The following is a 15,681-nucleotide window of genomic DNA, read 5'->3' on the forward strand; positions in this document are numbered from 1 at the left end:
GAGCCAGAGAACAGATGTACATACTTGGGAGAGGGAAAAGAGAGAGAAAATGAGCGACAGAGCCAAGAGCGAAGCACAAGACAGGAATGGGGCAGAGGCATGAAAAGGTCAGGAACAGGGGTGCCTGGGTGGCTCAGTGGGTTAAAGCCTCTGCCTTCGGCTCAGGTCATGATCCCAGGGTCCTGGAATCGAGCCCCGCATCAGGCTCTCTACTCAGCAGGGGGCCTGCTTCCTCCTCTTTCTCTGCCTGCCTCTCTGACTACTTGTGATCTGTCTAATAAATAAATAAAATCTTAAAAAAAAAAAAAGAAAAAAGAAAAGGTCAGGAACAAGCACATGGGGTCTCAGGTGATTGCTACAATCTAGATTTCATGGGCTGGTGGGTGTGTGAAGTTGGATATAAGAATAGCTTAAAGATATAGTGTCAAGGCCATCAGACAGGTAAATGGCTCCCCTCCAGATATACAAGCAGCCATGAAGGAAAGGGGCACTCCACAGAAGGCAGGTTAAACTTCTGTTTGTGAGTGCTAGTTTCTCCTGAAAGACTCATGATTAGTGAGCACTAGTAACTGCTCAGATATTCTTCAGTCCCCAAGATGGTAGTGGTGGACAAAGAGATCTAGAAGAAATGCTGGATGAAAAATGAAGACAGGTGACACTAATTTGATCTCTAGTATCTTACAGGCTTCAGTAATTAATAGAAGAGCCCTCAAGTTTTATAGTTCATCCAAAGATGACCAAAAATACTATACTTCATCCAACCAATAGCCACAACTTTTCAGAAACCGTGGAAAAAAAAGCAAAAAGGGCCTCAGAGGTTAGATTTTACCCTATTGTATCCTATTAAACAAACACCACCACTAAGAAGTGACAGGTGACATCAAAGAAAAGCAAGAAAAACTGTAAACAACAGGCATAAGAACTCAAAATTTCTCTGTAATACTCCCAATGTTTTAATGCAGGAGTAAAAACTTTCCACACTTCAAAAGATCAAGAGAGAAATCTGGGCACAATTAACATGTGTTCATAATAATGGCCCTAAGACAACAGTCTGACCTATTGAGAAAGGCAAAAATGTTTGTTTTAGAAAGAAACTCCAAACAAAATGATGAAAATTTCAAGTTTTGAATATGGAAAAAAGCATGGTTCTGTTCTAAGCCCCATTTTATGACCTGAGGCAAGTCACTCTCTGTCCCTGTGCCAGGCCTTCCCCATTAGTAAAAGGAGGAAGTTCTTGTGCTGGCACTCTTGCTGCTCTTCTCAGTTGCTGCTATGTGGAAAATCTGTTCAGGAAAAGTACCCCATTTGCCAAAGACACCAAATAAAAGAGGCGTTAGTGCAATTCAATACAACCCTCACCTTTTTAAAAAAGGAACCTCAGGGGCACTTGGGTGGCTCAGCTGGTTAAGCATCTGCCTTCATCTCAGGTCATGATCCTGGGGTCCTGGGATTAAGCCCCACATGGGGCTCACTGCTCAGCAGGGAGCCTGTTTCTCCCTCTCCCACTCCCCCTGCACATGCACTCACACTCTCTCTCTCCCTTTGTCAAATAAAATCTTTAAAAATAATAGTAATAAATAGGGAACCTCATTGGGGGTTTCTTTTCATGACAACCCCCAATTCATCGATGATAATGTCTTTTTCTTATTTCTTTATTGCTGCATTTTAACATTCTTTTTCTAATAATCATTTTTATTAACATATAATGTATTATTTGCCCCCAGGGGTACAGGTTTGTGAATTGTCAGACTTACACACTTCACAGCACTCACCATTCACATACCCTCCCCAACTTCCATAACCCGACCACCTTCTCCATACCCCCCTTCCCCCAGCAACGCTCAGTGTGTTTTGATCAGAGTCTCTTATGATCTGTCTCCCTCCCGATCCCATCTTGTTTCATTTTTTCCTTCCTACCCCCCAAGCTACCCCCCGCCCCTCAAATTCCTCATATCAGGGAGAGCATATGATAATTGTCTTTCTCTGATTGACTTATTTCACTCAGCATAATACCCTCTAATTCCATCCATATTGTTGCATATGGCAAGATTTCATTTCTTTTGATGGCTGCATAGTATTCCATTGTGTATATCTATCACATCTTCTTTATCCGTTCATCTGTTGATGGACATCTAGGTTCTTTCCATAGTTTGGCTATTGTGGACATTGCTGCTATAAACATTCAGGTGCACATGCCCCTTAGGATCACTACATTTGTACCTTTAGGGTAAATAACCAGGAGTGCGATTGCTGGGTCGCAGGGTAGCTCTATTTTCAACTTTTTGAGGAACCTCCATGCTGTTTTCCCAGAGTGGCTGCACCAGCTTGCATTCCCACCAACGGAGTAGGAGGGTTCCCCTTTCTCCGCATCCTCTCCAACATCTGTTGTTTCCTGACTTGTTAATTTTAGCCATTCTGACTGGTGTGAGGTGGTATCTCATTGTGGTTTTGATTTGTATTTCCCTGATGCCGAGTGATGTGGAGCACTTTTTCATGTGTCTGTTGGCCATCTGGATGTCTTCTTTGCAGAAATGTCTGTTCATGTCCTCTGCCCATTTCTTGATTGGACTATTTGTTCTTTGGGTCTTGAGTTTGATAAGTTCTTTACAGATTTTGGATACTAGCCCTTTATCTGATATGTCATTTGCAAATATCTTCTCCCATTCTGTCAGTTGTCTTTTGGTTTTGTTGACTGTTTCCTTTGCTGTGCAAAAGCTTTTGATCTTTTGCGAATATCTTCTCCCATTCTGTCAATTGTCTTTTGGTTTTGCTGACTGTTTCATTTGCTGTGCAAAAGCTTTTGATCTTGATGAAGTCCCAATAGTTCATTTTTGCCCTTGCTTCCCTTGCCTTTGGCTGTGTTTCTAGGAAGAAGTTGCTGCGGCTGAGGTTGGAAGAGGTTGCTGCCTATGTTCTCCTCAAGGATTTTGATGGATTCCTGTCTTACATGGAAGTCTTTCATCTATTTTGAGTCTGTTTTTGTGTGTGGTGTAAGGAAATGGTCGTTTCATTCTTCTGCATGTGGTTGTCCAATTCTCCCAACACCATTTGTTGAAGAGACTGTCTTTTTTCCATTGACATTCTTTCCTGCTTTGTCGAAGATTAGTTGACCACAGAGTTGAGGGTCTATTTCTGGGCTCTCTATTCTGTTCCATTGATCTATGTGTCTGTTTTTGTGCCAGTACGATACTGTCTTGATGATGACAGCTTTGTAATACAGCTTGAAGTCTGGAATTGTGATGCCACCAACTTTGGCTTTCTTTTTCAACATTCCTCTGGCTACTCAGGGTCTTTTCTGGTTCCATATAAATTTTAGGATGATTTGTTCCACTTCTTTAAAAAAATGGATGGTATTTTGATAGGGATTGCATTAAATGTGTAGATTGCTTTAGGTAACATAGACATTTTCACAATATTTGTTCATCTAATCCATGAGCATGGAATGCGTTTCCATTTCTTTGCGTCTTCCTCAACTTCTTTCATGAGTACTTTATAGTTTTCTGAGTACAGATTCTTTGCCTCTTTGGTTAGGTTTATTCCTAGGTATCTTATGGTTTGGGGTACAACGGTAAATGGGATCAACTCCTTAATTTCTCTTTCTTCTGTCTTGTTGTTGGTGCATAGAAATGCAACTGATTTCTGTGCATTGATTTTATATCCTGACACTACTGAATTCCTGTATGAGTTCTAGCAGTTTTGAAGTGGAGTCTTTTGGGTTTTCCACATAAAGTATCATATCATCCGCAAAGAGTGAGAGTTTGACTTCTTCTTTGCCTTTGCCTCCTCTTATGCCTTTGATTTCTTTTTGTTGTCTGATTGCTGAGGCTAGGACTTCTAGTACTATGTTGAATAGCAGTGGTGATAGTGGACATCCTTGCCGTGTTCCTGATGTTAGGGGGAAAGCTCTCAGTTTTCCCACATTGAGAATGATATTTGTGGAGGGTTTTTCATAGATGGCTTTGATAATATTGAGGTATGTACCCTCTATCCCTACACTTTGAAGAGTTTTGATCAAGAAAGGATTCTGTACTTTGTCAAATGCTTTTTCAGCATCTACTGAGAGTATCATATGGTTCTTGTTCTTTCTTTTATTAATGTATTGTATCACATTGATTGATTTGCAGATGTTGAACCAACCTTGCAGCCCAGGAATAAATCCCACTTGGTCATGCTGAATAATCCTTTTAATGTACTGTTGGATCCTACTGGCTAGTGTTTTGGTGAGAATTTTTTGCATCTGTGTTCATCAAGGAAATTGGTCTGTAATTCTTTTTGATGAGGTCTTTGTCTGGTTTTGGGATCAAGGTAATGCTGGCCTCATAAAATAAGTTTGGAAGTTTTCCTTCCATTTCTATTTTTTGGAACAGTTTCAGGAGAACAGATATTAATTCTTCTTTAAATGTTTGGTAGAATTCCCCTGGGAAGCCATCTGGCCTTCAAGAGCCTGGGAAGCTCTTGTTTGTTGGGAGATTTTTGATGACTGCTTCAATCTCCTTTCTGGTTATGGGTCTGTTCAGGTTTTCTATTTCTTCCTGGTTCAGTTCCAGTAGTTTATACATTCTTAGGAATGTATCAATTTCTTCCAGATTGTCAAATTTGCTGTTGTATAGTTGCCCATAATATGTTCTTATAATTGTATTTCTTTGGTGTTGGTTGTGATCTCTGTTCTTTTATTCATGATTTTATTTATTTGGATCCTTTCTCTTTTCTTTTTGGCAAGTCTGGCCAGGGGTTTATCCACCTTATTAACTCTTTCAAAGAACCAGCTCCTAGTTTTGTGCATTTTTACATTCTGATGGTTCTTTGGCATCTTTACCTTCCTCTGCCCAACAGCTGCTCCTGGCCAGAGCCCCCACTCCATGTTTCAGCTTCTCTGTCAGTAATTATGTACCCCTGAAATGCTCAAATTTCCCTTATCATTAATATGAGAAGCTATTAGTTGTTCCCATGGAAGTATTAATGTTTGAAGAGGCCCATAAAAGATAAGACAAATTCTAGCCACAATTCTTTTATTTTATCCAAAGCTGCGAAGAAAATTGCATTCTAACATGAAACACCAGCAGAAGATTGATATACTGTTAATGCTTAAATTTATTAAAAATTCCAAAAGTAATTTTTAAAAAAGATTTTATTTATTTATTTGACACAGAGAGAGAGAGACAGCGAGAGAGGGAATACAAGCAGGGGTAGTGGGAGAGGGAGAAGCAGGCTTCCTGCTGAGCAGGGAGCCCGATGCAGGGCTTGATGCCGGGACCCTGGGATCATGATCTGAGCTGAAGGCAGACCTTTAATGACTGAGCCACCCCAGTGCCCCTCCAAAAGTAATTTTAAACTCAATTGCTCTTAACTTGGGGGAGGTCAAATAAAAAATTAATCCTCAATTTTATGTATTAACGAAACAAACATAAATAATGCCAAAAACTAAAATTAACAGGTCAGGAAACAACTGATGTTGGCAATGATACAGAGAAAGGGGAACCCTCCTACACTGGTGGGAATGGGAATGGGAATGCAAGCTGGTGCAGCCACTCTGGAAAACAGTACAGAGGTTCCTCAAATTGTTGAAAACAGAGCTACCCTATGACCCAGCAACTGCATGCGCTACTGATTATTTACCCCAAAGATACAAATGTAATGATCCAAAGGGGCATGTGCACCCCAGTGTTTATAGCAGCAATGTCCAAAATAGCCAAACTATGGAAAGAGCCCAGGTGTCCATCAACAGATGAATGGATAAAGATGTGGTATGTGTGTGCGTGTATGTATGTGTATGTGTGTGTGTGTGTGTGTGTGTGTGTGTGTATATCACATATGGGTGCTGGACATAGGGGAGGGTATATGTTTAACGAGCACCGGGTATTATATAAGACTGATGAATCACAGACCTGTACCCCCCAAACCAGTAATACATTGTATGTCTAATTAACTGAATTTAAACTTAAAAAAAAAAAAAAAAGGAAAAAAAAGAACACCAAACAATCTGTTCAATAAAGTATACCTGCCTTTGGAATACAGTCAGACACACTCAGAGGGAAGCATCATAATAATCTGTGCTTGAGGTCAAATCCTTCTCAGTTCGGTCAATGGCTTTGGACACTGCTGGGTAGTTGAAGGGAAATCTAAGGAGCCCAAGCAGATAATCTGCTCAAAGGCAACTGATGATCTAAAATGAGTTAACAGATGAAAATGCACTGTGTTTGTCTCACTAGATTGTTCACTGAGCTCGGGACAAAGATAATCTAGTTTCTATCTACCAACCCGCAATGGGGTTTTAAAATTTAGGCCAACACACTCTCAGATCAGTCACTCCTAGAACACTGCAGAAAAGAAAACGGCTTTGAACTATTCAGCTGAAATACTAGAATCAAATGTCTGACTCTGGAAAAAGTAAGAGAATTTCTGCTGTATCTTATAGCCATACAAGACTCAAACCAAAACCAACCACTTCCTTCAGGAACCTTAGCGGGGAAAAAAAGAAAGAAACAAAAAGAAAGGAGTAATTTGTAAATGAGATTTCTGGCTCCAGGAAAGGGGAACACTGAGTTATCTCAGCAATATTAAAGAGACCTGGGGAAAAGAATTATTGTGTTGATGACATAATTCTTGATATCAATGACTGCTAACTGTGGTAGAATAGGGTTGTGCTTTAATCTATTGAAAACAGTTCTATACTGTGGCATGTGTGGGTGACAAACTGTTCTCATTTCCTTTTATAGCATTCTAAACCTTAATCTCTGAGGGACCAATGACCTTGGGAATACTGAGGCAGCTTTGTAGAATTGAAAAAAAACATTTTTTTCTTTTGTTAAAGCATGTGTGTTGATTGTAATTATATCAATAATTAAAACTTAACAGCTAACATTTACTGGGCACTTATAATGTGTCAGACACTATACTACTTAGCACTACCCACCCTGTCTTATTTAATCCTGTATTTTTAAAAAGATGACAAAATGGAGATTTTTTTTAAATGGTGGGCAGAGATAAACTGTTATAAAATCTCCATTTTAAAGATGAAGACCTGAGGCTTAAAGAGGTTAATTAACCACCCAAAGATAAACAGCTAGCAAACAGCAGAGGTGGGATTCAAACACAGGCAGTCTGACCCCAAGGTAGTGTTCATTCACTACACTAACATGAAAAGACACCTAATGGACACACTCAGAGGGCACATGCCTTGAATTATTCTCTCCAATAGAGCTGACAGGCTTTTCTGAGCCATCCACATTCTCAAATGTAGTTATTTTTACATCTGAAAACTTCTCTATTGGTGTAAATTTTATAAATTCATTCCCCCAATTTATTTATTTATTTTTTTTAGTAAGATCTACACCCAATGTAGGGCTTGAACTCATGACCCTGAAATCCAGAGTCGCATGCTCCACTGACTGAGTTAGCCAGGCATCCCTCTAACCCCTGGGTTAAACAACACCTAGTGAAGGACTACAGAAAGGTATGGCTGTCTTCCTCAAGTTCACCTCCAAAATTAGGCCATCTCAATAAAACCTACCTCCAAGGAAGCTGAAATAGGTAGGACTGAAGTCTATGACCAGTGAAAACTGTTCTGTTGGCCTATAGAAGAAATAAACCCATGTTCAACATGCCAATATATGATCCACAAAAATAAAAAGTAAGACCAACCAGAAAGCTACTTATTTGACAAAGCCCCAAGAGTCTATACTATGATGGAAGGAATAAAGAGAAGACTGAAGAAGCAACACTTTCTCTGCAAAGCTTTCCTGGTGGAAGAGCTGCTCCTGCTTCTGCCACCAAATTTTGTTCATTCTTCTGTAACCACAATGACACTGTGTACTAGAGTATCAGTTTTCAAATCTGTGGAATGCCACCCTTAGACTGCAAGCTCCATGAGAGCAAAACTGTGGCTTAAACATTTTTATATCCTGACACTGTCTTGACCCCTGAGAAAGGAGGTAGACCTCTTTGTTCACAGGATCTTATGATCCATGAGGAAAAGAACCTTGTCCTTCAACTTTGAGAAATAGCTCCAATGCTTCTTTAAAGTCTGCTGAACAGAGACACCCCTGACTAAAATGCAGAACTGGGGATAGGTGGTGGAGCAGACGGAGAGATACAGGGAATTATGTGATCCCAGAATATCTGGCCAGAATAGACAGATGAAACCTAGATCATGGCTGTGGAGCTAACAGTTGTCTATATCAAGGTGCTGAAAGACATAAGAATGGATGAGTTCATCTATGATGAGGGACAGGATTATAAAATCAAATTCTAAGAAGAGTCAAGGGTGATGAGGCTCAAGAAAATCTTGCGGAGTGTACTGGCAACCTCTAAGAATGCAGGTTTTGGACATCATACAAAACAACTGATAAGTACTCTTCAAAAAGGTCAAGACCATAAAAAACAACGAAAATCACAATGAAAAGTAACTGCAATACGGGACTGTGAATAGGATCCTCAAACAGGAAAAGGATACAAGTGGAAAAACTAGTGACATCTGAATTAAGTCTGTGGTTCAGTTACCAGAATTATGAATTCCTGGTTTTGATCATTGTACTACGGCTATAGAAGATGTTAACTTTAGGGGAAGTTGGATGAGGAGTATATGGAAACTCAGAAACTCTACTGTTTTTGCAAAGTCCTGTAAATTCAACATTAATTCAAAATAAAAGTTCAAAAAAATGTAGGTTTTACAGCAAGAGTAGCAAGAGATGATATGAATGAGGAAGACAATTCAGAAACTGAAGTAACATATATGAATCAAACATTCTTGATGTCTAACATGAAAACAAAGACATACAAGTCAGCAAGCAACAAGATATCAGAACAAAAACTTTTCAAAGGGGGAAATAGCCAGAGCATATTTGAAGGTATATACTGGTTCACTCAATCATTAAACAACCATTTATGAGCCATCAGTTAGGGTTAGACACTTTGCTACATGCTGGTCCCTGCCTCTGAGTTAACCATGTAGTGTGTGAGGAGGCACATAAATATGTGTTTTGTGAGTATGAAGAGAATGTGCCAGGAAGAAAGAGGATGAGAAAACTGCAAAGAGAGGAAATGAAATTAAGAAAGAAATCACTCAGGAAATGAAAGAGAAAACACCCTGAAATGGAAATATCAATGAAAATAGCTCTTCATCTGTTATAGTCCCACCATTAACAAGAAGTAACTTTGAAAAGCACTAGTCTAAACTGTCATGCAAAAAGTGTCTATATCACGATGCTATAAAACATCGTGAGGAGAATATTCTCAGGGTTATAGGTGGAATGGGGCCACTACAGAATGAGCACGTGTGTTCAGTCTTCTAAAACGTTTCTTACATACACCCCATCAACAACAACAACAACTACAACAAAACACACACAAGAGAAGAGCTCAATTACAAACTACAGCAGTACCTTCCGGAGGAAGAGGCAGATGATAAGAAATACAAACGATAACACGCACAGGGGTAAAATGCCTATTACAGCAAACTTGAACCAACACTTTACATGCCTACTAGATTAATGAGAAAATTAAATTGTGACAACTGGTAGTATCAAGATTATGGTAAAACTGGAACACCCACTGCTGTTAGCACCATAAACGGATAAAAGATGAATTCCATATGAGCACGGTGTGTTCCTTAACATAGCTGCAGCTGAGATGACCCCATCATCTGCCACTCCCCTCCGTTTACTCAATGCTCTGACATTTCACTCCCATGCTTCTGCTATCACTAATGCCTAGTCAAGAATGACTTTTCCTCGGCCTCCTTCATTACCCACAGAATTCCTATTCATTCATCATGGCTGAGATTCCAACATCCTATCCTTTTTCTTCAATGAGCACATCCATTAATACATCCCTTCTCCAGGCATATCCAATCGTTCCTTCCATTGTGCTCCCATAATACTTTACTCACACAGTTCCTTGTTGAAGGAAATGTCTGTCTCATTCCTCAAGTTACGAATTCTTTAAGGTCCAGGACGATGTCTTAATAATTTTTGTACATGTAATACTAAGCACAGGAGATGGCACAGGAGATGGTAATTTGTAACAGCAGGTGGAGGGGGAAAATGCCAAACAAATGAAGGGGGAGGTGGGAGGGGGAAAATGCCAAGCAAAAAGAAGTTTACTGCAATAGTATCTCCAAAAACAAACTCCTGAAGACCATTAAATAATCATAAATAATTCCTCTAAATAATTATAGAGGAACAATTTAGGGAAAAATGGTTGGTCTATCACCTGAACAAAAAGTATGAAAACATTAAAAATAACATGAGGATCATGCAGAAACACAGGAAAAACAAGCAGTGTTAAATTAAAAGTGTAGAACACAAAACAGTATAAACACAATGGTTATTGCTATGCAATATACAGTAACTGTGGGTCTATAAAAATACTTGTTAGACTAGGGTCCTTTTCCTTTTCTCAAATACTTTCTTTTAACACTATTCCTGTCAGTTTATTGTCATTAAAAATTCTTTATTTCAAAAGAAAGAAATAAGGGGAAAGGAGCAAGATTATAAATTCCTACAGGCCCCTGCAATCCAAGGAAATGCTATGGTACTACTGATAGGTCACAAAAGGAGTGAGTGTCTGCAGTCTTGCTAAAACCAAGGGTCCATGACCCCAATCTGCCTCAAAGAGAATACTTCTCATGTCACAAAGCAAGTCATTTCCACTGAGCCAAGCTGCACTAAATGTGAATTCTTTATTGCAAAACTTCGAAGGTAAGAACTTTTTCCAGACATCTGTGGAATTAGTATTAATGAGAATGCCCTGAAGTTCATATGCGTGCCTGGGCAGCAGAAACTTCTCAGCCAGGGAACTGCTGGGCACACTTCTTGATGAGATGTCTAAGCCTGAAGGCATCAAAAAAGTACATTTCCATATTGGGAACATAACTGGCTTCCTCTTTAAGACTTTTTCTACCACCTCCTGTCCACATTGTAATTCTCCTGTCTTCTCAAATGAATAGTTAACATATGTCAAGGATATAAGGCATATACTGAGGCACTTACTGCCTAACTCTATTACTAGAAGAACCAATCTCAGCAGAAAATTGGAATCTTCCCACCACGCTGTACCAAAAATGAAATTTAGGAAGCACCCCAAAAATATTAAATACTTTAAATAAACACTTCTTGACATTACATATTTTTCTTGCATACCTTAATCTCTGAATTCCAGGAAAGGAAACTAACAACTCTTAGAGCTCTATCCCCTCATTTTATAGGTGGTAAAAAGATATACAGAGGGGGGAAGTGACTTGTCCTGAGTCACCCACATAAGTAATGATAAAGGGAGGATTAAAACTCAAATCTCCCAGATTTTCAGCCCCAATTCACTCTCCTACATCAAGCTTTTTTATCCCTTGAAACCTCTAGAGCTCTCTTGGCCTAAATAATTAGTATCATTGAATTTAAAGTTAGAAGAGACCTCAGAGAGACTTACTTAATCCCCTCATTAGGCATATGAGGAAACTGAGGCCCAGAAAGATTAAGTGATTTGCTCTCAATATCGTGGATAGCAGGGAAAAAATATGACTTAAGCTCAAAAAAACTAAAACTAACAGCTATGAAAAGGGAGGACAATCTCAGCTGGGTAAAATTTTAAAAGGAATTTAGATCATTCTAGACCAGGTACACTTTCAAAATGTAGTCCCTGGACCAGAGCTTCAGCAACACCTGGGATCTTGTTAGAAACACAAATTCTAAGGTCCCACAGGAGACTTAATGAATCAAAGTCTGGGGGTGGAGATGTTCAAATCAGACAACAAGTCCCTGAGGAAATGAACTTCAGTGGTCATGCTGAGTCCACTTTGTAAATCACAACTATAATCAACAGCACTAAAATATATGCATTCTTCTATACATGTACCATACTTCAGTTTTTTAAGTTTCTAAAAAACTGAAAACAAAATGGAAACCCAGATTTGAGTATTCATTTGGTTCCAGTTCTGGCTCTGCTCCTTACTGGCTGTTTGTCCTTGGGCAGGTAACGCACTTCTCTAGCTCAAGCTTCCTTCTCTGTAAAATAGGCCACCCACCTCAAAGGGCATGTTGAGAATTACTGTAAGAACGCATCAGAAAGCACTTTAGTTCAGCATCTGGCCCAGAGTAGGCAGGCAATACAGCATGGTTATTAGAAGCTTCAGCTATGAGGCAGGTACTTTTCTGCACCTTAGTCCCCTCATCTGTACAACAGGGATTAAAGATAGTACCTTCTTCATAGGGTTGTTATAAAGATTTTAAGAGATGGTGCAGATAAATAATGCATCTTTCATATCTATAAAATGTTGCTGTCTTTGAAGAGTTTTTGCATCAATTAATTCAAATGACCTTCATCCATTTCCACGAGAGGATGGGTGCTACTTCATTGATTATGGACTAGATTCCAGACTGTACCATCTTTTAGGAACAGAAGGGGTAGACATCAGTCCCGCAGAAAGGAAACTGCATGAATAGTGCATGTGGGGAATGAACAGGACTGAAAATAAGGAGATGGGGATTCTGGTTTCAACTGTGCTACTACCTTAGCCCACAACCTTGGGGAACTGCTTTACCAGAATGGGGTTCACTTTTCATTGGCAAATAAGTGGTCTGCGTGAGGTTATCTATAACATCTCTCCAAATAAAATTCAAACTCCTTATTATGGCCTACAGGAAGGCCCACGTAGTCTGTCATCTGCCTACATTTCCTATTCATCAACTACCATTCTCCTACTCACTCACCATGTTCCAGTTCCATCAATCCTCTTCCTGATCTTCTCTAACAGGCCACACCAGCTTCTACCTCATAGCCTACATACTTGCTCTTCCCTCGCCTTGATCCTCTGCCCTTTTACATGATTGGCTCCTTCTCAAACTTCAGTCCTTTAACGTCCATTCCTTGGAGTCCTTCCCAGACGGTATTACCGAAAGTAATAGGTCCTATCTCCTACTGCCAGGGGTTATTTTCTTTTGTAGCACTGTCTAATAAAAACATACTGAAAGCCATAGATGAGCCACATATGTAATTTTAAATTTTCTAGCAGTCATATTTAAAAAGTTTTAAAGAAGGTAACATTAATTTTAATAAAATATTTTCTTTAAGCCAATATATCCCACATACCGTCATTCCAACATGGAATCAATATAAAGATTATTTATATATGTTACATTAATTTTTTTCATACTAAGTCCTGGAAATCCAATGTGTATTTTACACCTATCACTCTCAATTCCAACTAGCCACATTTCAAGTGTTCAGGAGTCACAGGTACCCAGTGGCTACCACACCAAACAGCCCAGTTCTATAGTATACCCTGCTTATCCTTCGAAGTACCTATCACAATCTGAATTTCTTCTTTGTTTACACACTTATTATCTTGTTACTTTCCCACCAAGCTCTTCAAAAGCAAGAACCCTGCCTATTTTGTTCAGTGTCCTATACTCAGAGGACTTGGTGCCTTGCACAGTAGTCGCTCAATAAGTTTTTGAGCAAATGAATGAACCTCTTTTAGCTTTAATATTCTGAGTCAATGGGCTAGCCATTCTGCAACTCCCAAAAAGACACAGACCACTCATTCAACAACTCTCCTATTTCCTGTCTTCTTTCATGTTCAATAACTGTCTTAAAAAGAGAACTCTCTTGACTATATATCAACCATTGCTTCAAAGTTCTTTTCTACAATGTCTATAGAGTCTCCAAGGTCTGTTCTTTGTATGTTGGCTGAGGGAGTAGCATGAGTATAGTTGCTAACATGCACTGAACTTTAACTCTTTGACAAGCATTGGTCTAAGCATTTTACATTTCACAACAGCTTCACAATAGACTTCTGTGGTAGGTGCCATCTTTGCCCCTATTTACATATGACACCAATGCATAGAGAGGTTAAGTATTTTGTTCAAGATTACAGCAGCCAGTTAATAGCAAAATAGAGATTCCAAGGAACATGCAGCCCCGACACATAGCTCTTAATCACCTATTCTCTACTGCAAAGCTGTCCAATGGAAATATAAGACCATTTATATATGTAATTTTTAATAGCCACACTAAAATGCTAGTAGCTACATTAAAAAGTCAACAGAAACAGGTGAAATTTATTTTAAATTTTATTTCACCCATTACCCATAATATGATTAATCAACATGATCAATAATCAAGGTAGCTGATCAATATAATAAAATCAGCATAAAAACTTTATTTTTCATATTCAATCTTCAAAATTCATCATGATTTTACACTTAAAAGTACTTTTCAACTCATACTAGCTCCACTTCAACTGGACACATGGACAGCTACCATACTGGACATCAGGGTTCTACTGCCTCTCACAAGGAGCCACGGCAGGAAGTCAAAGATGGGGAAACTTTGAAGTGGGAGCCAGGACACCTCGTCTCTAATCCAGCTCCTACTTGTTATTTTGGATAAGTCCTTTCTGCCCTCTGCACCACCAATTCCCACCAAGTTGCCTGAGCAGGGAAGACAAGTTTCCTAAGGTCCCATCCCATGCTAGAATTCCAAATATTTCCCAACAATGGCAGTTAAAATGGGAACAGATTTTGCACTTTAAGATTGGCTTTCACATCCAGTAGTTAATAGAGTCCTCAAACAACCCTACTGGGTAGTTATTATTGTCTCCTCTTCTATGTTCAAAAACTGAAGCTCAAAGAGGGCAAAATGACTTGTCCAAAACCCACATGGCCAGTCAGTGGGGAAGCCGGGCCTCAGTTGCAGGAAAGACCAGTGCCCTCCCACCACCACCACCACCACCACCACCACCACCACCAACAACAACAACAACTCAGCGACAACAACAACAACTCAGCGACCGGGGGGCAAAAGAATTGAAGGGAGATGATTGTGAAGATGATCGGGGGCCTTCAGAAGAGTTGAAGGGAACCAGGCCCCAGTCCCAGGGTAGGCTAAGAAGAGGCCCAGACTGCAGTTGAGAGGAAGGGGCCTGGGCTCTGAGAAGGAATGAGCTGAAAGGGCCCAGGAGAGTCTCAGGGGAGTGAAGTGAAATGAGAAGCTCGGACATGAGAAGTGAGGGGACGCGGGCCGGGGACAGAGGTGAGAGGAGGTGAGATGAAGGGACTCTGGTCCCGCGCCCGGAGACCCTTGCCCGGGTGAGGGGACGGTAGCCCGACCCTCGTCGTCTCTCATACCTGGTAGCTGAGAAGTTCACCCACATCCATGGCTCCAGGGCCAGACAACACCTGCTATTCGGGTTCCCCCCGCTCACGCCCAAACCGCGACCCTCTCCACGGCAGCTCCAGCCACACTGCCGGAAAGCGCTGTGAGCGGGTCGCAGAGCCAATGAGGTAAAAGTATGAGTAACACGAAATCCGGCCACACTGCGGTAAAAGGCACCGCCACCGTAAAGCGCGCTGCATTTACGACGGTGCTGCTTCCGCCCGGAGCATGAAGGGGGTGGAGAAAGGGGGCGGAGACTTGAAGGAGGGCGGTATGGTGAGAGAAAAAACCCAAAGGAGCCAAGATTTATTGGGTGCCCCCTATGTGCAGGGCGGAGCGCTGAACGTTTCACTTGTGCTCTCCTAATCCTTCCATGACCTAGTCAATTTTATCCTCATTTCACAAATAAGGAAATTGAGGCATAGAACTGCACTGTCCGGTTCTGTAACCACTAACCACATGCGGCTACTGAGGGCTTGAAATATAGCTAGTCTGAATGGAAAAGTGCCATACATGTAAATAAAATGCACACCG

At 40.4% G+C, this 15,681-nt stretch overlaps 1 protein-coding gene across 1 annotated transcript in view; it reads right to left on the minus strand.

The window, feature by feature from the left end:
- Positions 1-15,237, minus strand: part of CTNNBL1 (catenin beta like 1) — a 158,203-nt gene extending 142,966 nt beyond the window's left edge. The window contains exon 1 of the mRNA XM_032845811.1: positions 15,120-15,237. Within this exon, the coding sequence (XP_032701702.1) occupies positions 15,120-15,149 (30 nt within the window). The 5' untranslated portion in view covers positions 15,150-15,237. The remainder of the gene's footprint in view (positions 1-15,119) is intronic.
- Between the last annotated feature and the right edge of the window lie 444 nt (positions 15,238-15,681).

This window comes from Lontra canadensis, unplaced genomic scaffold (genome assembly GCF_010015895.1).
Source record: "Lontra canadensis isolate GAN:19392208 unplaced genomic scaffold, GSC_riverotter_1.0 scaffold169, whole genome shotgun sequence".
In the NCBI taxonomy this organism is placed as follows: domain Eukaryota; kingdom Metazoa; phylum Chordata; class Mammalia; order Carnivora; family Mustelidae; genus Lontra; species Lontra canadensis.